At 49.1% G+C, this 24,076-nt stretch overlaps 1 protein-coding gene across 3 annotated transcripts in view; it reads left to right on the forward strand.

Moving 5' to 3' along the window:
- Positions 1-22,808, forward strand: part of KREMEN1 (kringle containing transmembrane protein 1) — a 54,435-nt gene extending 31,627 nt beyond the window's left edge. For all 3 annotated transcript variants that reach the window (XM_055549695.1, XM_055549696.1, XM_055549697.1), the window contains exons 4-10: positions 6,631-6,755; positions 12,793-12,946; positions 14,491-14,823; positions 15,872-16,030; positions 17,156-17,240; positions 19,029-19,185; positions 21,151-22,808. In XM_055549695.1, coding sequence (XP_055405670.1) covers positions 6,631-6,755; positions 12,793-12,946; positions 14,491-14,823; positions 15,872-16,030; positions 17,156-17,240; positions 19,029-19,185; positions 21,151-21,390 — 1,253 coding nt within the window. In that variant the 3' untranslated portion in view covers positions 21,391-22,808. The remainder of the gene's footprint in view (positions 1-6,630; positions 6,756-12,792; positions 12,947-14,490; positions 14,824-15,871; positions 16,031-17,155; positions 17,241-19,028; positions 19,186-21,150) is intronic.
- The last annotated feature ends 1,268 nt before the right edge of the window (positions 22,809-24,076 follow it).

Genomic DNA, 24,076 nt, shown 5'->3' on the forward strand with positions numbered 1-24,076 from the left:
TCAGCTCACTTACCCACTCACGTGGCCCAGATGTGGCTTTGTTGCCTTAATCCAGGCTTGACCGAATCCCACAAGTCCTGTGCCTGCATTTCAATACCTAGAATCCTAGTTCCAACTTCCTGGGAGAAGAAGTCTGGTGACCCCAGTGGGGGTCAGCAGTGGCCAAGGATGGGGCTTGTAGGCCTGCCCCCAGCCAACAGCAGGTCCTCCGAGACGGTGGTTCTCAGAGAAGGGCTGTTGGCCATGGAGGCCCTGTGGAGGTGTGAGGTGCACCTTCAAAGTGAGACCACAGTTGTATCCAGTTGTAAAGGCTGTTTAGCAAGTCTGCGTGGTTGCTTCCCAACAGTTGCTTGTGGCAGTGAGAAGACAGTAGTTCCTGGGTTAATCTGAAGAAAGAACCATCTTCCCTCAGCTACCTCTAAAACTTTTACCTCTGTCAAGAACCCTGAATCTCTGAAAAGGTTGTTGGTAATTAACTGTCACATTTTAAAGCACCAAATGTGGTAAACAAGGGGTCCATTTATATTTTCAGATGATTTTTAATTGAAAATGTGGAACCCTCTTTGGTAAGAGAAAAAAAATGCATGACCAAGCCACAGGACTTTAAAGTGGTCTTGAAAGTAAAAAAGGAATTTGAGAACAAATATCCTTTTACAAATTGACTTTCCCTCCCTGCTTCTGGGAAGAACTCAGGGTGGGACACGGTCTGGAAATCCACTCAGCTGACCAGTCATGCTTTTGAAGACGACAATGACGTGTCTTCTCTGGCGAGACTTGGAGCCACACTTTCCAGTGAGAGTCAGCAGCAGCGACAGCCCTCAAAGGCTGGCCTTGCAGTGCACAGAGCGTCGAGGGACTAACGTGTCTGCAGACTTAGCCCTTCATCTTAGGGAGTCACTTTCATTTAGCTCCCAGACTGGCCTTATCAGGAGAGGGACGCCAAGGGAAAAGCCGTGGAGTGAGCATTCCCCTCTGGAGCTGACCTCTGCTCTCCAGGGAGAACAGCCTCTCATGTATCCCCCACTCAGGGCCCTTAGCCTGGCCAAACTGTGGCTGCTTCTAGGTCACCTAGGAAACCCACCTCCTGTCCGCCTTCCTGAAAGGGCTCTGGGTTTCATGGGAAAGGCTTGCATGGCAGTGCACTGGATCTACCCAGATGCAGAGGTTAACATTTTAATATCTGGAATCAAATCTAGTTTTCCAAGATAACTGCCTTTGATCTTATCTTTTAATTCAGTGCTGCTTTACTCTTCTATGAACCCAGCAGGTTATTCTGGTTTGTGTGGGAAATGGTGAAAGCCTTTTTGTATATAATGACAGCAAACAGTGTTTATTCAGCACATACTATATTGCCAGGCCTTGTGGTGTTTACTTTATTTACATTATCTAATTTTAATTCTCACAAGAAGCCTTTGAGGCCCATATCATCCACTGTGGATGAACCTGAGCTTAGAAAGGCTGTGGCAGAGGGACCCACGTTCACCCTGGGGTCCGTCTGTCGAAAGCTCACGTTTGTGATTGTTGCAAAACGCTGCTTGCCTCTGGACAGGTGATGGTAGCTCCAGCGCCCTTCAGAACATTGCCAAGAGCTGGGAAGCAGGCAAACAAACAAAAGCTCTGAGCTACCGTATGGACAGCTGAAATCGAGAAGGAAACATAGAGGCCTTCCCTCTTTCAGAAACTATTCTTATTTTCCACACAGTTCTAATAAGCTCGATAGTTTTGTTCTAAGCCTACTTAGTTTTTAGTGTTAATTGCTCATTTGTGTCCGACTCTTTGCGACCCCATGGACTGTAGCCCGCCAGGCTCCTCTGTCCATAGGACTCTCCAGACAAGAATACTGGAATGGGTTGCCATTTCCTTCTCCAGGGGATCTTCCCGACCCCAGGATTGAACCTGGGTCTCCTGCATTGCAGGCAGATTCTTTGCCATCTGAGCCACCAGTGAAGTCCATAAGTCTAAGCCCAAGAAGCAGCAAATTAAGAAGATAAGCCAAGACCACAGGCACTGGCAGTAGCAAGTAGACACTAAGACTCCTTCCAGTGCTAATATACTGAGGGTTCAGCAGCCCCAGCTGTAACCATGGAGACTGATTAACTATTAGAGTCAGACACAGAAAAGCACACAGTCCGGGACCATTTGGTGACATACATCTGGTGACCTCAAGCCACCAAGAAACAAAGTACGTAGGTTAAACTAAGTTTGTTGTTTTTTTTTTTTAATTATCTAATGCATTTTCGAAAAGTTTCATCCAAAATGATGAAGATAGAATTTTACCTTTTAAAGTTAACCTCTAATAGAGAACCTGGTTATCTGGAGTGGTGTTTCTAGCTAGCCAAAGAGGACAGCGAGGAGTCAAAACCTAAGTGGACGTCAAGTTGCAGGTCAGCTCTCCTCTCACTCTGCTCTGCAGTCTTGACTCCCTGCTGCCTGACAGGTACCTTAACTCACACTCTCCATGAGTTTAGATGGCAACATGGGACACATTTGTTCATTGAGCACCCAGTTTCAGGGCACCCACTGTATGGCTGGGACCATACCAGACCCTGGGAATACAATGGTGTGCAGAAGATACAGTCCAGCCCTTAAGTTCATGGTTAATCGACGAATGAGACATAAACAGGTGTTTAGAATCAGGTTTCGCACAGGCTGCCACAGGAGCACACCACAGGGGCATGCAACCCTCTCTGTGGAATGGGAGGATGACGGGAGGCCCATGGGGCTTCCCAAGGGGAATGATGCTCAGGCTGCCATCCTAGGCAGAGAATAGTGTTCTAAGCAGAAGGAACAGCTTGTAAGAAAGGCCAGAGGCCAGAGAGCCATGTGCATGTGGGCAACTTGCAGATACACTATAATGTATCTTGGGTTTCATATGGAATGTGAGCCGAGGGACAGAGAGAGGGGTCATGCTGAGGGGGTGGGATAGAGGAGCAGCATAGATCAGGTAGGGCCTTGGGTCCCACGTGAGAGTTTAGACTTGATCCTAGAGGATGACCCGGGAGCTCTGAGGGTTTCAGGCAAGGCCCCTGCATACCTCTGTAGCTCCTGGTGCCTTCCCGTCTCTCTTTCACTGGTCACACTCACTTCTTTGTGTTCCTGCAAAAACCAAGGTCGTTCTTGCCTTAGACCTTTGCCCTTGGCCTTCCTTCTGCCTGGAATGTACTGTAAAGGTTATTGTGGTTGCAGTGTACTAACTAGATTAGAGTAGGGGGAGCCTAGAGACAGGGAGATGGAATAGGAGGCTGATAGAATAGTCTGAGTGGGAGAGGTATGTGTTCTCAGTCATGTCTGACTCTTTGCAACCCCAAGGATAGTAGCCCACCAGGCTCCTCTGTCCATTGAATTTTCCAGGCAAGAATACTGGAGCAGGTTGCCACTTCCTATTTCAGGGGATCTTCCTGGCCCTAGGGTTGAACCCACATCTCTTGTGTCTCCTGCATTGGCAGGCAGATTCTTTACCACTAGCACCACCTGGAAAGCCCTGAATGGGAGGGGACAGTGGCCTAAACCAGGGAAATAGCAGCCTGGATAGAGAGGTGGACAGGTGTATGAAGTATTTTAGGAGGTAAAATGGACAGTGTCTGGCAGGCGGTTGACATGGTGTCAAGGACGATACTAAGGCCACCGTTGTCCAGACGCAGGGAGCAGCAGCATGGTGTGGGCTGGATTCCAGGCTCTGTCTCCCCGGGGTGTTCTGGAGCCCCACTGCCCTCCTGGAACTGAACATGAGCTCCCTGAATTTGTTCACCGAATTGTTGTGAATAAACCTGATAGGTTCCAGCTGCATCCACGCAAACCACGACCTTGTTTATGTCTAATGTTAACATTTATGGTTCTGTGCCTTAGGCTGTCTATAAATGAATACATAATAACATGCCTATTTTTGAGCATGGAATGGAATAAATGAGACAGAAATCAGAGTAAATGACCAAGATGATCACGATCAAGTAGCTCTTATTAAAAACCATTAAATGCATGCTTCAGGTTTCCATGTGTAAGGCCCCTTTAACAAGCCTATATGATTCACCCCTAACTAGAGATGCTTAGCTCACTGCATTTGTTTAAACTCCAAAGCCCAGCCATTCCCAAGCCAGGCCCCCACTGAATGCTGAACTCCTACTGCCTAGATCTTTTCTGTTTACATTTGCTACTATAGAGATTTGGTTTGTTTCCGAAAGATGCATTTTAACATTTGTGTGGTGAGCCACATTTGTTATATTTGACCCATGTGTGACGCAAGGGAGAAGGGTAACCACTTGGCTTAGAGGGGGGAGGGTGACTCTTTGGGTTAGCTTCCTGCCAGTTTAAAATGAGCTGGTTAGATGTAGATGGTGGCAGAAATTGAAAAGTGTGTGTGTGTGTGTGTGTGTGTGCACGTGTGTGTATTCTTATGTGCCAAAAACTAGTATGGGTGTAAAGTTTACTCAATTGGACCATGCTGCTTTCCAGTCTTAAACAAAAAGTGCTTTCTAAGAATCTATATGTCTCACTTTGGAATTGGATAATATGTAACTCTGACTGGCTTAGAAGTGCTTCTAGGACCAGACCTCATTCGTGTCTTATATCGTGAGTGATGTGAACTGTAAGGAGCCAAACAGAGACCATAGGGAAAGGGCTTCATCTGATGGTGGAGTGATTTCATAAATAACACAGATGAAAAACTAAGGGGCAGAGAGGTCCATTTGTCTATTGTCGTTTAGTCGCTAAGTAGTGTCCGACTCTTTGTGACCCCATGGACTGTAGCCCACCAGGCTTCTCTGTCCATGGGATTTCCCAGGCGAGAATACTGGAGTGGATTGCCATTTCCTTCTCCAAGGGATCTTCCTGACCCAGGGATCGACCCTGTGTGTCCTGCACTGGCAGGCAGATTCTTTACCGCTGAGCCACCTAGGAAGCCATAATTTGTCCATGGCTCACAATACATTCCTTTATTCAGTGAGCATATATTTAGATGCATGTTATATAGGTGTGTTAGTCATCTATTGCTGTAACAGATTACTCTAAAATTTAATGAGAACACACATTTATCACCTCACACTTTCTGTAGGTCAGGAAATCTGGACATGGTTGAGCCGGGTCCTCTGCCTCAAGGTCTCTGGTGAGGCGTCTGCCAGGGCCGGGTCTCATCTGAAGGGTCTGCTGGGGAGGATCTCCTTCAAGTACACATAGCTGTTGGTGGGATTCAGTCTCTGCAGAAACTGGAAGTCTCAGCTCCTTACTGGCTATTGGCTTAAGGCCATTCTTATGACCTCTGATGTGATACATTGCTTTATTAGAGTATATAAGCCAAGAAGGCAGTAGAGAGAGTCAACTGGCAAGACCAAAGTCACAGCTCTTGTAGTCCAGTCACAGAAGTAGTTCCCCTCAACTCTACCACATTCTGTTGGGCAAAAACAAATCACTTGTCCAGCCCACACTCCAGGGGAGGGAATAACACAGGGCACAAACACCAGGAGGTGGGGGCACATATATTTAGGTTTCTTTATTCTCAGTTGCAGCTTTTTCTACTAGACCAGACCATCTGACTTTTGTAGCTGTGAAACGCTAATACGTCCACTGTGGTAAACAGAATAATCCCCCTCCCCCAAAAGTCCATGTTGTAAGCCCCAGAATCTTCAAACATGTTACCTTACGTGGCACACGCGATGCAGATGAGAATTTTGACATGGGGAGATGATCCTGAAGTACCCTGGTGGGCCAGTGTCATCACACAGGGTGTGTAACAGAGAGGCGGGGGGATGAGAGGCAGAGAAGGTGGTGTGACGACAGAAGCAGGGCGGGGAGGCAGAGGCTGGAGTGGTGCAGCCACAGCTGAGGAATGGGGGCAGCTTCTTCAGGAGACAGCAAGGGGCAGGTTGTGCCCTGGAGCCTCAGGAGGAGCCAGAGTTCTGCTGACACCTTGATTTTAGTCCCATTAGACCCATTTAGTACTTCTCAATGGCCACCAACTCCAGTATTCTTGCCTGGAGAATCCCAGGGACGGGGAAGTCTGGTGGGCTGCTGTCTATGGGGTCGCACAGAGTCGGACACGACTGAAGCGACTTAGCAGCAGCAGCAGCAGTACTTCTCACCTCTGCAACTATAAGATGATGGGTTTATGCTACTTTAAGCCACTAGGTTTGTGGTCATTGATTGCAGTGGCAATAGGAAACTATTAAATTCACGAAATGAGCTGGTAAAACCAACTTGTGGGGCTTTTTGAGGGGACTAGGGAGGCACAAGGTATAGGATGGTAGCTTCCAAGGGCTTTTTTTTTTTTTTTTTTTGTCCTCCAGTGACTCTGAGACATAATTAGTATATTGTAGCTTCTCTGTTTTTAGGAATCTATGCCTAGTTCTTGTCAATACTAAATTCTATCAATATTGAACAAGTAAAAAATGTCTTAGGGTCGGTTTTATGGGCTTCACATACTCATCAAAATAAAACAAAGATGTAGCAGTTAGCAGAGGGCACCAAGACTTCCATTTTTAACACTTGGTGCTTGCTATTTATTTGCACTTTTTATGTGCATTTATTGCACAGGAATGGAAATATGGGCTGAGATGAAAGTACCTGGCGCAACACGCCTTTCCTTCTTGGTGTTTCACAGCCAGAAGTTGTGAAGTTCTTTTGTTTTTCTTTTTTCTCCAGTGCCTGGAAACCTTGGCTGCTACAAAGATCATGGAAACCCACCTCCTCTAACTGGCACCAGTAAAACATCTAACAAACTCACCATACAAAACTGCATCAGTTTTTGTCGAAGTCAAAGGTTCAAGGTAATAGTTCTGAGCTTTATACCTATGGAAAAAGATAAAGGTCTAAATGGATTCTGCTGAGATATTATTTAAAATGTATTTAAATCATTTAAATTGTTAGAAACAACAACAACCTGTGAAGCCATTACAACTGTACTTTTCTTCCAAAAAGAAGTTGAAGGAAGAGTGGGGCTTGGGATTCTGGGGTGTGAGGCAGCACTCTGTCCAAAGACTGAGAGAAAAAAGGAAACACCCCAGTACCTGCATCCAGCTTGACCTCCAGCAGAGTCATGTGTTTCCTCCAGCCCCTGTGTGTAATGAGCAGAGAGGTCTCTGGCTCCAGGGGGGTGGATCTGAGAATAAGCCAAGGTAGTGGTTACTACTTTGATATATTAAGGGGCCCTTGCCTGGATACCAGTCCAAAATATTTTCTTTCCATCCTGTCCATTCTTCTAGTCATTAAGGTTCAATAATGCTATTGTTTGTTATATCAAAAAAGAAGTCTTTTCCTCCCTCCTTTCCTCCCTCTCTCCCTCCCTTCCTTCCATCCTTCATTCCTTCCTTAATAATTTCATCAAAAGGCCATTAATCAGGCCCAAGCAAGGAGAATAGACTGGCAGTGCTCAAGGCCTGTCTGAGGCAGGGTCTGAGCAAGGCAGTTGGCCCAACATGATCAAGTGATTGGTTGCTTGCAAAAAATTGAGCATGTTAGGTAAATCTATGGAGGATAATGGGAACCAGGTTTCTCACCATTAGAGAAGGGGGCCAGAGAAAACTGGAATGAAGCCTGCAGTGTTGGACAGGGATTGATGTTATTAGTATAGTGCATGGTTTCTGATATATATGTAGAGAGAGATATACAGAAATAAATACATAGGACTTGTGATAGTTGTCCAGTGATTAAGACTCCACACTTCCACTGCAGGAGGCACAGGTTTCATCCCTGGTTGGGGAAATAATATCCCACATGCCACATGATGCGGTGAAAGAAAACAAAAAGGAAAGAAACATAAATATAAAAATGTGTGTATGTGTGTTTGTATATATATATGTATTTCCTAGCTCTTTCCACTAAGAGGGCCCGGGAACAGTGATATACTGAAAGAAAAGCTACAGCACTGGCATAAAGATGGACATATAAGCTGAAGGAAATAGAATTTAGAGTCCAGACATTATTATTTATGGCCATGTTATTATTTATATTAATGAATAATAATTTATTATATATCTTTATATATAAAGATATAGTACATAGTATACATAGTATATAATAAATACATGTTATTTATTATATATGTCAGAAACCATGCACTGCACTGAGTAACATCAATCCCTGTCCAACACTGCAGGCTTCATTCCAGTTTTCTCTGGCGCGCTTCTCTAATAGTAAGAAACCTGGTTCCCATTATCCTCCATAGATTTACTTACGTGGTCAATCTTTTGCAAGCCACCAATTGCTTGATTGACAGTATTATTTATGGCTGATTGATATTTGTCAAGGGTGCCATATCATTCAATGGGGAAAAAACAAGTGTTTTTAGCAAACAATGCTGGGACAACTGGATATCCACATGGAAAAAATGAAACTGGACCCCTACCTCATATATGAAAATTAATTTAAAATGGATCACAGACCTACATGTAGCAGCTAAAACTATAAAGGTTTAGGAAGAAATATGGGTACAGATATACATGACCTTGGATGAGGCAATGATTTTTTCAGTTAGGATACCAAAAGCACAGACAATCAAAGAAAAAATAAATTGGACTTCATCAAAATTTAAAATCTCTGTGTATCAAGGACACTATTAAGAAAGTAAAAAAGCAACTCACAGAATAGAGCAAATATTTGCAAAACATATTTGAATAAAGATCTAATGCCCAAAATACATAAAGAACTCTAACAGTGTGACAATAGAAAGATAAACAGCCCAATTTAAAAATGAGCAAAGGATTGAATAGATGTTTCTTCATAGAAGATGTACAAATGGCCAATAAGCACATGAAAATGTGCTCAACATTCTACCTATGTTACACATAATCAAAAAAATTTTTTTACACTTCATGCGGTAAAGATGCTCAGTATTACTAGTCTTTGCTGCTGCTGCTAAGTCGCTTCAGTCGTGTCCGACTCTGTGCGACCCCATAGACGGCAGCCCACTAGGCTCCTCTGTCCCTGGGATTCTCCAGGGAAGAATACCGGAGTGGATTGCCATTTCCTTCTCCAATGCATGCAAGTGAAAAGTGAAAGTGAGGTCGCTCAGTCGTGTCCGACTCCTAGCGACCCCATGGACTGCAGTCTACCAGGCTCCTCTGTCCATGGGATTTTCCAGGCAAGAGTCTTTAGGGAAATGCAAATCAAAATCAATGAGATACCATTTCATACAATAAATAACCTAGGATGGCTGTGGGTTTTGTTTTTTTTTTTTAAGGACAAAAGCAAATGTTAATGAGGTAGAGAAATTACAACCCAGAAATCCCATTTCTAGATATTTACCCTAGAGAAAGGAAAGCTTATGTTCACACAGAAATATACACAAGTGTTTATAGCAGCTCTGTTTTATAATCATGAAAAACAAAACAACTCAATGGATTAGCAGCCTGCGGTACACTCATGCAATAAACTGCCACTCAGCAAACTCTAGGTCATTTCAGAGGAGCCTCAGAGAGACTATGCTGAGGGAAAGGAGCCGGCCTCAGAATACGAATCTGCGTATAGTGTGTCTGAGTCATTCTGACTGCTGTGCAAAATACTTGGTCTAAACCAAGCATTCACTAACACAACATTGTAAAACAACTATATTCCAATTAAAAAAAAGACAAGAATTCATTTCTCAAAGTCCTGAAGGCTGCAAAGTCCAAGATCAGATTGGCAGATTTGGTGTCTGGTGATGGCTTGTTTCCTGGTTCATAGATGGCTGTCTCCTCACTGTGTCCTCACATGGCAGAAGGGGAAAGGGGGTCTCTTTTATAAAGGCTCTAATCCCATTCATGAGCACAAGCCCTCATGAATCACTTCTCAGATATTCCACCACTAGGTACCATCACATTGGGAATTAGCTTTCAACATATAAATTTGCAGGGGAGGGGCAGACGTGGACATTCAGTCTCTAGCGTATGACAGTCTTAAAAAGTTAAAACTATAGTGTGAAAACTAATTAGTGTATGACCTCAATCAAATCCCTTATGATTATATAGCGGAAGTGATAAATAGATTCAAGGGATTTGATCTGACAGAGTGCCTGAAGAACTATGGATGGAGGTTTGTAACATTGTATAGGAGGCTGTGATCAAAATCATCCCCAAGAAAAACAAATGCAAAATGACAAAATGGTTGTCTGAGGAGGCCTTACAAGTAGCTGAGGAAAGAAGACAAGCGAAACGCAAAGGAGAAAAGGAAAGATGTACCCATCTGAATGCAGAGTTCCAGAGAATAGCAAGGAGAGAAAAGATAGCCTTCCTAAGTGATCAGTGCAAAGAAATAACGGAGAACAATAGAATGGGAAAGACTAGAGACCTCTTCAAGAAAATTGGAGATGCCAAGGAAACATTTCATGCAAGATGGGCACAATAAAGGACAGAAACAGTATGGACCTAACAGAAGCAGAGGTATTAAGAAGAGGCGGCAAGAATACACAGAAGAACTACACAAAAAAGATCTTAATGACCCAGATAAACGCGATGGTGTGATCACTCACCTAGAGCCAGACATCCTGGAGTGCAAAGTCTAGTGGGCCTTAGGAAGCATCACTATGAACAAAGCTAGTGGAGGTGATGGAATTCCAGCTGAGCTATTTCTAACGCTAAAAGATGATGCTGTGAAAGTGCTGCACTCAATATGCCAGCAAATTTGAAAAACTCAGCAGTGGCCACAGGACTGGAAAAGGTCAGTTTTCATTCTAATCCCAAAAAAGGCAATGCCAAAGAATGTTCAAACTACTGCACAATTGCACTCATCTCACACACTAGTAAAGTAATCCTCAAAATTCTCCAAGCCAGCCTTCAACAGTATGGGAACCAAGAACTTTCAGATGTTCAAGGTGGATTTAGAAAAGGCAGAGGAAGCAGAGATCAAATTGCCAACATCTTTGGATCCTAGAGAAAGTAAGAGAGTTCTAGAAAAACATCTACTTGTGCTTTATTGACTATGCCAAAGCCTTTAAACTGTGTTGATCCCAACAAACTGTGGAAAATTCTTAAAGAGATGGGAATACCAGACCACCTTACCTGTCTCCTGAGAAATCTGTATGCAGGTCAAGAAGCAACAGTTAGAACCGTACATGGAGCAACAGATTGGTTTCACATTGGGAAAGGAGTAAGTCAAGGCTGTATATTGTCACCCTGTTTATTTAACTTATGTGCAGAGTACATCATGCGAAATGTGGGGCTGGATGAAGCACAACCTGGAATCAAGATTGCCGGGAGAAATAGCAACAACCTCAGATATGCAGATGACACCATCCTTACGGCAGAAAGTGAAGAAGAACTGAAGAACCTCTTGATGAAAATGGAAGAGGAGAGTGAAAAAGCTGTCTTAAAACTTAACATTCAAAAAATGAAGATAATGACATCATTCCCATCACTTCATGGCAAATAGATGGGGAAAAAAGTGGAAACAGTAAGAGACTTTATTTTCTTGGGCTCCAAAATCACTGCAGTTGGTGACTGCAGCCATGAAATTAAAAGATACTTGCTCCTTGGAAGAAAAACTATGACCAACCTAGACAGCATATTAAAAAGCAGAGACATTACTTTGCTGACAAAGGTCTATCTAGTTAAAGCTGTGGTTTTTTCCAGTAGTCCTGTATAGATGTGAGAGTTGGACCATAAAGAAAGCTGAGCACCGAAGAACTGATGCTTTTGAACTGTGGTGTTGGAGAAGACTCTTGAGAGTCCCTTGGACTGCAGGAATATCAAATCAGTCAATCCTAAAGGAAATCAGTCCTAAATATTTATTGGAAGGACTGATGCTGAAGCTGAAACTCCAGTACTTTGGCCACCTGATGGGAAGAACTGACTCATTGGAAAAGACCCTGATGCTGGGAAAGATTGAAGGCAGAAGGAGAAGGGGATGACAGGGGATGAGATGGTTAGATTGCATCACTGACTCAATGTACATGAGTTTAAGCAAGCTCTGGGAGTTGGTGATAGACAGGGAAGCCTGGTGTGCTGCGGTCCTTGGGTCGCAAGGAGTCAGACACAACTGAGCGACTGAACTGAGGGGTCATAGAGGGGAACTATAGAGCAACAGCACAAGAAAGGTTACTGCACATGTTCCGTGTCCTGACTGTAGTGGTGGTTGTACAAATTTATTCATGGGTTAAAATCCTTAGGCCTGTACACCATACAAATAGTTGTATTATATGGTAATATAAAAATAAAAATGTTAAATAGGGGATTTCCCTGGTCGTCCAGTGGTTTAAAAATCCACCTGCAAAAGAAAAGTAAAAAAAAAAAAAAAAAAAGGAAAGAAAAAATCCACCCACCAATGCAGGGAACAGAGGTTTGATCTCTAGTCCGTGAAGGTTACACATGCCACAGGGCAACTAAGCCCATGCGCTTTAGAGGCTGCGTTCCAAAGCCACTGCAATGAGAAGCCTGCTTACCGTAACTAGAGAGACCTGTGCACAGGAACAAAGATCCGGGGTAGCCATAAATAAATCAATTAATTTAAAAAATATATTTCATAGGGCCTACAATAAGTTTGCAGTAAGTACTAACTTCAAAGCATTTACCACCTGTCACATAGTAAACATTCAATAAAATGTTTAGCTGTTATTAATGTGTCAAGTTAATGGGATCCCTGCCTTTAACTGAGTTAAATACAGTAGAATTGCAAACATAAGTAAGAGATGCTCAGGAGGGGAAGCACTGTGGTGGTACACAGTTACAAGTCAGCATGTAGTGAAGTGCGGTGAGAGTGAGGCGGGACCAAGGTAGAGGATCCAGGGAAGGTGGGCTGGGAAGACAAGGTGCTTGCTTGCCGAGGGGCCGACCTGGCCAGGCCACCTGACACCCCGACTGATGCTTACCAAGTGCTGCTTCTCTGTCATGGCAGTTTGCTGGGATAGAGTCGGGCTACGCTTGCTTCTGTGGAAACGACCCTGATTACTGGAAGTACGGGGAGGCAGCCAGTACTGAGTGCAGCAGCGTCTGCTTCGGGGACCACACCCAGCCCTGTGGGGGCGATGGCAGGGTCATCGTCTTCGACAGTGAGTATGCTTCCGGGCCCTGTGCTGTCCAAGGCTTGGGAACCCTGGGCCGGGGAGCCGGCCTGCGCATTGTCTGACCCTGCCTCCCTGCTCTGCATTCATTCACCTGCAGTACTTACTAAGCACCTACTGCAGGCCAGGGGCAGGTGGCTTTTGCCTCTGCTATTCCTCCAAAGGCAATGAGTCTTCTCCTGGTTACTCTGACAAAAGTAACAGCAGCTCCCAGGGACAGACAGGGGCCTGGGTGCAGAAGGGTGTGTGGCCCCTTCCTCTCAACTTCAGGCTTTTGCTCCAGGAGGGTTCTGGAAGAGAGCAGGGCATCAGGCCTGTCCCCCAGCAGCAGTTCATCACCTCCTGCCCACTGGTCCCACCAATGGGGACCCTTTGGTCTCCTGCCCCACCCGGTCATTCTCATGGGCACTGGCTGGAGGCCTGCACAGAAGTGCGTGCAAGTGACTGCAGACTGTTGTGTCCAGGGCTTCCAGGCATCCTGGACTGAGAGGCTGGTCCACATTCAGCCTTTAGCAATTTGTTAAAATTTTAGCTGCTTTCTTCTTCCTTGCTTTCATGGTGGCCCACTATCATTCTTGTGCTCTGTCAAGGATGAAGCACTTTGCGTGGCCTGACTCTCCTCAGAGGAGCTTCTTACTTTTTAGAATTAAAATCCCTTGGTTGTCTTGAGACCTCAGCTTTCTGATGGGTTGAAGAAAAAGTTCTGAGCTTCTTCTCAGTGTTAGGATGGAAGCAGCTTTCTACATCCTAAAGGGAAGTGGGTGCCCCCCCCCCCCCCCGCAACCTGGCCTGCTTTGTAAATCCTGGGCCTGCCCTTCCTCTTGAGGACTTTGATTTCTAGGCTCTTGTCTTCACCTCACTACATAAGACTGTGAAGTGGTGTGTCCCCTTCCCTGAACCTGCCGCTCAGAACCGGGGGTCCAGACATTAGATGTGCTGGTGCAGAGTAATGAGCGAACTTCCTGTCTTCAGATGGTCATTTCTTGTGCCACAGTGTCCCACTTCAAAAACAAGTGTGGCCCCTCCCATGAGCCTTGCACCCTTAAGGTACCCGGGAGGCCCTCACTTCACTGAGTGCCCCCTGCAGAGAGGTCTGTGTTTTCATGTGCTTTGTCTCATCTGTCCTCACACATTCATATGATACGGGAGCAGGTGGTGGTCTCTCCACCCTCAAAGCCAAGAGAAGCGAGAGGTCTGGATGTGAAGTGAGCCCCTGGGATCACATGGCCCAGCTGGTCCCGAACCCAGACTCTCTGACTCCAGCCCGGCCCCTGCCTGGGCTGTACTGCCATGCTGTGTGCTCACTCTGAGGTCTCCTGGGAGAAAAAAAAGCTTCCAGTCATTTGTTCAGGGTTTAAGCTACTCATTCTGTGATTCGATCCTGAAACATAAGATGGTCTGGTTTTGCAGACGAAAAAACAACATCCTAGACTGGATCCCATCAGCTCAGAAGTTTTGTTTGTAACAGGTTGGAAAGCAAACCCCATGGCCGAGCCCCCGATTGAGGGCTGGTGTCCTTTTGTCTCCTGCAGCTCTGGTTGGCGCCTGTGGTGGGAATTACTCGGCCATGACCTCTGTGGTGTATTCCCCTGACTTTCCCGATGCCTATGCCGCGGGGAGGGTCTGCTATTGGACCATCCGGGTCCCAGGAGCTGCTCACATCCACTTCAACTTCACCTTGTTTGATATCCGGGATTCTGTAGACATGGTGGAGCTGCTGGATGGCTACACCCACCGCGTCCTGGTCCGTTTCAACGGGAGAAACCGCCCACCTTCATCTTTTAACATCTCTCTGGATTTCATCATTTTGTATTTCTTCTCTGATCGCATCAATCAGGCCCAGGGATTTGCCGTCTTATACCAAGGTAAGGCCCCGGCCTCCTTGGGCCCCCCTTGCACCTCGTTATGATGTGCGGACCTCAGGTGGTTCTTGCGTGTCAGGAGCTACCCAATCAACTTACAGGTTTTCCCACTTCCTGTTTTATAACTTGTACATGCTGCATGATACAGAAAAGAGATGCCACCTGTGAGTTTGCTGTTTTAGTCATTCTCATGGAGAAGGCAATGGCACCCCACTCCAGTACTCTTGCTTGGAAAATCCCATAGATGGAGGAGCCTGTTAGGCTGCAGTCCATGGGGTCGCTAAGAGTCAGACACGACTGAGCGACTTCACTTTCACTTTTCACTTTCATGCATTGGAGAAGGAAATGGCAACCCACTCCAGTGTTCTTGCCTGGAGAATCCCAGGGACGGGGGAGCCTGGTGGGCTGCCATGTATGGGGTCGCACAGAGTCGGAAACGACTTAAGTGACTTAGCATAGCATGACAGTTTTCATGGAAAGGCTAAAATAATAACTAAAAGAGCTGAGATTGGTAGAATTAGAAGGTTCCAAAGAGGTCATTTGGTTCATCCTCCTGTCTCTGAACACCGTTGCCAATCACCAAATCCTGGTTCACTGTCCTCAGACTATCCTAACGTGGAGCTATGCCCCTGTACCATGGATATGTGCGCTGGGTACACAGAGGGCATCCGTGACCTAGTCTCTGCCCTGGACGTCAGGAGCCTAGAGAAGAGTTCAGTCAGTATGTGGCTCCAGTGTACAGGTGGGACAGGCTGGAAGGACATGTAGGATTAGGGCAGACAGATAGGAAACAAGAGGGCCTTCCAGGATGAGGGACCATAGCTGCAGAGGCACAAGGGAAGGACCACCCTAAAGCATGTCCAGGAGTCCACACAGAGACATCAGATGGCTCCTTCAGAGCCAGAGCCTGGCAGGTTCTGCTCTGGGGCCAGGGCAGAGAATTGCCCCCAGGACTGAACCAGAGAAAACGGCCCCCTCTTTGTAACCAGTGCCACCTCCTCTTTGGCATCTCCACCTGCTTTCCCCCGGCTAATTCCTTTTGATCTTCCAGCCATCAAGGAAGACCCACCACAGGAGAAGCCCACTGACAACCAGATGCTGGCCGAGGTGATCACGGAGCAGGCCAACTTCAGTGTGAGCGCTGCCCGGTCCTCCAAAGTCCTCTATGTCATCACCACCAGCCCCAGCCACCCACGCCAGACTGTGCCAGGTAGCTGTTCCCAGACACCATCAAAGGGGTAGGAGCCACAGAACTTGGCAGCAGCACCCTAGGCAATTACAGAAACAGGGTGCTGTTGGGTGTTTCCCTTTCCGAGGTGGCTTGTGGGTCCTGGCTCCGTGACTCTCTTTGTCCTGGCCTTGGAGGGACGTCTTCTCTCTGGCTTGATTCCTTAGTCCTTAGGCAAAATGCTCACCTCCTTTAGGACACGGTATGTAATAAGCTTATCCAGTGTTTTCCACAGCCCCAGCTTGTAGCTCGCTAAATGCGTAGGCAGTTGCCAGAGCTCTTTCCTCAGTCATTGGGCAGATCTGTAAGTGATTTAATGATGCTAGGCTATGTTGTAGGTGCTGGACTGTACAGAGAACCACACAAAATCCCTGCCGTCCTGCCACTTGTAAGTGGGAGGAGAAAGACAAGAAGCAAAATGAGAAGTCAGATAGTGACCTGAGCTGTGAAGGCAGGCCCCACAGGAGTATGGTAGAGAGGGAGCAGTAGTCCTCTGTGGTCTAAGCTGGGTGACTTGATTGGACACAGACTGTCGCTCCCTCTTTTCTGCTGAGGAAATTGCAGTCTTTAGGAGCTGGTAGAGCTGCAGATACCATTAGTGATTCCCCGCTCTAAAGGTTTTCCCCTGCAGGACTTGAAGCAGGGAGTCAGGCAGGAGAGCCCCTCCCTGTGTGTCCTGTCCTTTGCGTATCTGTAGCATTCCACAGTTGACACATCCCATTCCTCAGATGAGGAAACCAAGGCCTAGAGAGGTTATGTAACTCATCTGCAATCACACAGTGGTCCCAGTGGTGGAGATGGAATGTGTACCACCCCTTTTGACTCTGAGTTGAGTGTGCTTTGGACCACACTGCCTGCCTCTCTCCACAGGGGAGTCAGGAACTAGGCGAGGTGCTCAGAAGGACTGGGTCTCCATGCCAGCCCTGCTTCAGCTGCATCCTGTGGCTGCGCCCACCTGCCAGGAACCCCTCAGCCAGCCTGCCCCCCAACCCCGAGCTGCCAGGGCTCCCTCAGGGCTCCACACAGACCTCCTCCTGAAAACTGAACTCACACCCAGTCCGAAACTCACCCCTTGTGCAAACTCACCCCTGTGTTTTACACTTGCAGGATGGACAGTGTACGGCCTGGCAACACTCCTCATCCTCACAGTCACAGCCATTGTAGCAAAGATACTTCTGCACATCACGTTCAGGTGAGTACGGGAGCTGCCCAGCCCCAGGAAGGGAAGGTAATTTTCTACTTCGTTTCAGTTGTCTGAAAACACTTGTAATGTCAGAACACAATTCCAAAGTGCTCAACACGGGGCAGTGTACAGCCGTAGACATTCCTCATTCTCTGTAGAGTGAATTGTCCAGGTGGACAAATCTCACTAAGGTTTGAGGGATTGTGTTTGCTCCCCTGTCTAGAGGATATCATTTCAAGGAGGACTGAAATAGTCTGGGCATAAAACAGGACAATTTCCATTGTTCTGATTTGTGCTGTTTTGTGATTTACGTAAGAGCAAATATTCCTAGGGTAATACCAGGTATATTTCCTGATGCCATCTAGAATCTGTGAGACAGTCTTAGGAAGAGAAGTTTTATTAACTACTGTTTAATAATTATTTTAGAGCAGTTATTTAGGAAGCCTATAATAGCTTCACCCTTCAGTTCTGACCAATTTGGGAAAAAAATTTTTTTCTTCTCTTATTTCCACTATTCAGGTTTATCTGTTCTGCCTCTCAGGAAAGGGGCGGTTGTTCATGTACAGGAGCCTGTGCACCTACAGAAGGGCTTGCTCATCTTCCTAGACCTCTGCTCTGTCTTTCCTGTGGTTCCCAGTCCAGGCTCTCTCCATTTCTCTTTTCCCCCCACTTTTATTGAGATAATTGACATAAAGTCTCCTCCATTTCAAGGCCTTCCTGAGCGTTGGTGTAAAAGCTACCTTTTCCCCAACTTTCTGGCTTGTGCTCTGACTCAGAGTTTTTTGTTTTTTGTTTTTGGTTGTCCTGGGTCTTTGAGTGGGGGCTACTCTTAGCTGCAGTGTGCAGGCTTCTCACTGCGGTGGCTTCTCTCGTTGTGGAGCACAGGGACTAGGTGTGCGGGCTTCAGTACCTGCGGCACGTGGGCTCAGCTGTGCAACTCAAGGGCTCTAGCCCACAGGCTCGGTGGTTGCGATGCATGGGCTTAGTTGCCCTGAGGCTACCACAGACTTTCATACATTAAATACTGGCTCCTCTATTGCCCCGTAAAGGCTGCCCTTGGCCACTTTGGCACTACTCATAGGCCTTGCCACCCTGCACTGTACATTTTTCAGGGAAAACAATGTCCTTATTATTGTTGAGTGAGCTTCTAATATATATATATTTTTCCTTTTTTTGAATCACTGTTCACACACTCCAGGGAAGCCTCTTAGGCGTAGTCCCACCTGTGTGTCCCCAACAGCAGGGAGGGGGCGGGGTAATCTCTGGGGCCCAGCACCTCACCATGTGCCGAGACCCCAAAGCTCGTGTGCGTCTCCCACCTGACACCCAGTCCCTCTGCACTTTCCCCGCCCAGCAGCCCGAAGGGGCTGACACAGGGAGTGGGGCAGGCGGGGAGAAAGGCAGGGCCCACTCCCAGCAGAGCAGGTTTGCCTTCATCCTGTTTAGGTAGGTGAGCTTCTGAAAAGGTCATTCGAAAAGAGTTTGTCTGCTTAAAAAGAGAAGATTTTTGAAAACTCATAATCTCTCAGGCCAGCCCTTTCCAGATTAGAATAATCCTACCAGCTAGAAGGTTCTTCGATACTCTTAGCTGGGGCCTGCCCCACTGCACTGCCATGCCATGGGATTTGGGTCACCTGCCTGGCGATCCCTCCAGTCTCTAAAGGCAGCTGTTAGGTTTCCCCAGGCCTCCTCACCGAGGGTCCCATTTTATAGGTTCAGGTATCTCATGAAATGGTAGGTTGCTTTGGATGCTTAGTTCTGTTCTACTTGAAAAATTAAGATATTTTTGTTTGACAGATCCCATCGCGTTCCTGCCTCAGGGGACCTTAGGGATTGTCATCAACCAGGGACGTCAGGGGAAATTTGGAGCATTTTTTACGAGCCTTCTACTTCGATTTCCATCTTTAAGAAGAAGCTCAAGTGTCAGAGTCAACCAGATGACCGTAATCCTCTTGTGAGTGACTAAAAGCTCCCCCTCTGTGCCCAGGACATGGCATCCCTCTGCACTCGATGCCCCTGGGGACTGCCTCTCCCATGGTTTCCTTCCACCGACTCTTCCCTGCCTCGCCTTTGGCCTCCTCTGGGGCAGCAGTCTTCCGACTGGGCGGGCACCTGACACAGGGGCCACTTGGCCTGGGTTCAACCTGCTTCATCACCACACTCAGGAGAGAGACTCAAGGTCCCCGGTCTGTGCCCTCTGCCTCTCACTCTGATCTAGGAGCGGGGGTTGGGACAACGGGGCCTGAGGTGACGGGGTGATTGTGTCAGGCATGGGGCTCAGGTACATTCTAGACAACTGCCAGGTAGTGGGTAAGTAGCACTTCTCAGTTTTGTCCATGCACAGATGGCTTTCTCCTGGTCTTTCTGCTTTGGAACAGGCCAGGCAGAGAGAGTTCTGAGGCTTTCCCGAGGGGTGGCCTGGTCCGGTACTCCTGGGTGTTAGCCGCCCCACCCATGATGTAGGCCCATGCTCTGCGCTGGCTCTGGGCTCTGGGCAAGGATGGGTCTCCTCCAACTTGGAAGGCCGTCAGGTCAAACCTGACACCTTCACCCGCGGCTACTTTCTATGGCTTCTTTGTGCAGCTTGGTGACCAGCAGATAGGATTGAGGGATGGTCATAAGAAATGTCCAGCCATCTATTCACACAGCAGACTTCACTGAAAGCTTTTATAGGTGCTCAGTAACTCCTCACTGGGTTTGCTGGCCTTGTCCCTGAGCAGCTTGAGGTCCCGTGGAGCCCAAGCCAAGCCCCGTCTGGTGACTCCTAAGCTGCCTCTCTGTTCAGAACAGTGTATATGGCGGAGCATCCAGGCAGCGTCTTATGACCCCAGGCACCAGCAGTCCCTCCTTTAATTTTCCCTCCTTTTAAAAGAGGATGAGAAATTCCCCATGGCCTGGGCGTTCGGTGGTCTCCATGCCCCTTCTTAGGGTGGGCTTTGGAATGGCTTGGTGGGGAAGGAGAAGGCTCTTGTCTCTGGTCCCACATCCCCTACACCACCACCCCCCTGCCCTGACCCAGAGGGGAGCCACAGAAAGTGGTGTGCAGAGTGCAGAGGGAGGGCGTGGGAACTGGAGCCCCTCCGGGAGAGGCCTCCGGAGATGGAGAGCTGCAGCTGCAGCGGCCATGGGTGGTAGAGTCAGTGCCATCCCTCACAGCAGCTGGGAGGAGGGCCCGGCCCCCGCGGGTGGGCCTGGCCTTTGTCAGAGAGAGGCTGTCCTGTGGGCACGTAGGCCTCGGGCCTCACTGCTCCCTGTTTGGGCACTTTGCCCCCCTTCCCCAGCCCCTGGGCTACTCCTCGTTTGGCCTTCCCTGGGGGTCTGCCACACTGGCAGCTGTCTGTACCCGGCTCCCAGAAAGACACAGGGCCACATGGGGCCGCAGGGAGGTGACCCCAGCAGCCAGAGACGCTGGGAGCTGGCAGGAGGGGAGAGTCAGAGTGGGAGATGCAGCAAGCCCGCAGGAGGCGGGGGGTCACTGCCCCAGGCCCTGGGGGAGGCTTTGATCTGGAAAGGCAGTTCCCCCGGAGCAGCTGTCTGCCGGCCCCTGGGATCTGGAGACAGGCCTGCCACGTGCAAGGACCACTGGGATGTATGGCATGTGCAGTCTCCCCTCCAAGCTATTCCCGGCCTTTGTGGAATCTCTTCTCAAACACAAGTGTCAGGTGTGTGCGGTCACTAGGTCCCTGAGCAACACAGAGGGAATGTGGGATCGCGGCCGGAAGGGCTCTGCCTGACCAGGAGCAGTTGCTCGAAGCCGCGGGCTCCCTCTGATCACTGGCCCTGGTGCGTCCTGTGGGCCCACCTGCTGTCGTCACACTTGGTGACTTCAGGTCACCGTATGTCTGAGCAGCCGGAGGAGCCCTTTATCAGAGATCCCCAAGGTGCTGGAAGTCCAGTGCTATCCTTCCTGCCACCCCAGGTGCAGCCCAGTGACCCAGGATCCACTTACCATCCCAGGAGCAGCCCTGGAAACCCACACCGGCCTCAGGATGGCACAGGGGGAGAGGGCCATAAATTGTCCCAGGCCGAAGTCTGTAAGCCTGACCTGGCCATGGCCTTGGCTGGAACCTGTCAGTCACCTGCCCAGAGGGGCCCCCTGCACCTAAGTAAACACTTGAGACACAAATTATCCCAGAAGAGGGGAAGTCTTTACACCTAGGAACACCCAAGGGGGCAGCATTTGATCTGCTAAGAAACCACTTCAGAGGCGAGAAAGTAGGGGTTGGAGGGGACTGGGAAGGGTGACCCTGAGAAAAGCACACGACACGGGCTTAGGTAAGAGGAAGTGTAGAGGCTCCGGGGACCCTGGTGGATCAAACATTCCTGCCCATGGGGTGATGGGGTGCTACCGGGACCCAGGCCCCCCCTCAGCCCACACCCTACTCTGGCCAGCTGGGGAGCCTGGCCTCTTAGCCCCTGGAGAAGGCGAACAGGGCTCGTGTTCTTCCCCAAGTGGCCAATGGCACACAGAACAGAGAAGGAAGAGGAATGAACCCAGGTGCCCGCACATCAGAACAGGGTTGAGGCCCCCCCCCCGCTTTCTGGGCATGAGCGAGGTAACCAGGTTGCTGTAACTTCTGAAGTGTGGGCTCTGGCTCAAGACTCCAGTCGGCCAGAAACCCACAGAGATCAGAGCACTTGCAGGCGCAGCTGTCCTGGCCCTTCTGCCAAACCCAGGGGGGAGGGGGCGGGCCCCTCCCCAACCGCTGCTCTGCCCATTGTCAGCCCCTGGCAGGAGTGGTCGGACCTGCCTGCTCCGTATCCAGCCAGGTCGTCCTGACCCCAGTGTCACCACGCCCCTGTGAGTCCTGGCACTTCATCTTCCCAAGCACTTGCAGGTGGACGGCCTCTGAGGTCGGCCCCTGGTCTGACCACACCCCGGCCTCCCGTGGAGCCGGGCCGGCCCACGGCCCACAGCCCTCTTGGTTCCCAGTCTCTCTTGCTGTTTGATGTCTGCTTTTGCTGCCACCTTGGGAATGTTTAACCTTCTGATTGTTTCCTCTGGTGTCTCGTTTACCTTCCTCACTGTTCTACCTCCTGGCTGGGGCTCTCAGCTTAGCCGCCCTGGTGTGGGGTGTTTCTCTTCCAGCCGCAGCTGCCTCCCCTCAGGCTGGCCAGCTCAGGGGGACGGGGCCTCACCCTCGGCCTGCAGACCCCGGGGGGCCCATCTCCTAGGTTCCCGTCTTGCCGAGTTGAACACACTCAATGAGGCAGCAGTGGGGTGTGGGGGAAAGTCCAGGTCAGTCTGCTGCTTCAGAAAGGACGTGTTGCCAGGGGTCCTCACGGCGTCAGGACCGCCCACACCCAGACTCACCTTCCCAAGGGGCTCCTGACTCTGGATGACAAGGCTTTACCTGTAAATACGCTCTTAATATGCAACTTTGAGAATAAAATAGAAACATCATGTATTTTAAAATATAAGATGAAGTGTGACGCACTGTATACAATTTAATATATATTTTTAGGATTTTGTTATTTAAGAAAATGGAATGTAATGGTACTTAACTTTTACAAAAGAAAGAAAAATGTTATTTTTACCGTCTGGAGAAAATAAATATTCTCATTGTTGTAGAAACCGCGATGGGCCCAGGGTTGTTGTGTTTATAGGAGGCTCCCAAGCCTGTGGGCCGGGACGTTGCTGTGCTAAGGGACTGCGGGCTCACCCCGGGTCACTGCCTCCCAGTCGCTCAGCTCTCGTCTGTGCCTCTGACCCCCAGCCGATCTCCGAGTGGTGAGGTCTGAAGAGTTGGGATCCCACACCCACAGGGCGGCCACGGGCGAGGGCACAGGACCCCGGGTCTGAGGTGGCCTCAGGCCGGTCAGTCCAGTGTCTGGTCCCGTAAGATGCACAGCACACCCGGCTCAGGAGGTCGAGGAGGCTGGCGAGCTGCCACATGGTTCCCTCTGCCTTTCCGAGCAGCTGGCACTTCCTCTACCCTTCCCCCCACCCACCCCTTCCTTTTTAACAACAGGGAAGAAGCGTGGGTGTGAGTTGCCCTCTCCTGTGAGGGCTGTGCACCCCAAAGCCCCTTTCAGTGGGTCCTGAGGAAGCCAAGCATCAGCCTGTGGGACCCAGCTGCAAGGCTGGGGGTGTAGAACAGGGAGCCTATGAAGGATTTCCGTGAAGGAGCAGCGTCAGGTTCCCAGTTGAGAAGCATTTCCCACTTGCACTCGGGAAATAGGTCGGAGTGAGGTTAAACCAAGGGTGAGGAGGCTAGTCAGAGATGCCGAGGGCCTACTCGGGCCCCCAGAGCGGCGCTGTGGTGGGAGGGGAGGGCCTGAGAGAGAGCCGGCCGCCTCCACAGGGCCCAGCTCACCCCTATCCCTGCACCTGCCACGTGACCTTGGGTGAGCAGCCCCTCAGGTACCTGTTTTCTCCCCTGTTAGGTGAGGGCAGTTACAGGGCTCAGGTCACCTGGCTGTGATGAGTTGTTACCTGTGGTATGTTTTCAATAAGCGGTAGCTGTTCCTTGTTTTCTGGAATGCAGCTGGCAGGTGAAGAACAAGGTGCTGCCCAAGTGTCCTGACTTGGCTGCTGAGGATAGAGAGGCCAGTCTCTGCGGTAAAGGACACGAAAAGAGAGGAAACGTGCTGAGCTCTGTCAGGCTGAGTCGAGGGAGGTCCCTATGGGATGTGGAGACCGCACTGTCAGACCCTGGACAGGCGGCCTGAGGCCCAGGGAGGGTCAGGCCTGGGGGCTGCGGCCTGTGGAAGCGGAGGCACAGCTGACATCCCCGGGGTGTGTCTGGGCAGGAGCAGCTGAGGATAGTGTCACGAACACACTCAGGCAGGTGGAGGGGAGCCGGGGCAGGGCTGGGAGAGGGGGCAGCCCCAGGAGCCAGGCT

The sequence above is a fragment of the Bubalus kerabau genome, chromosome 16, assembly GCF_029407905.1.
Source record: "Bubalus kerabau isolate K-KA32 ecotype Philippines breed swamp buffalo chromosome 16, PCC_UOA_SB_1v2, whole genome shotgun sequence".
NCBI lineage: Eukaryota > Metazoa > Chordata > Mammalia > Artiodactyla > Bovidae > Bubalus > Bubalus kerabau.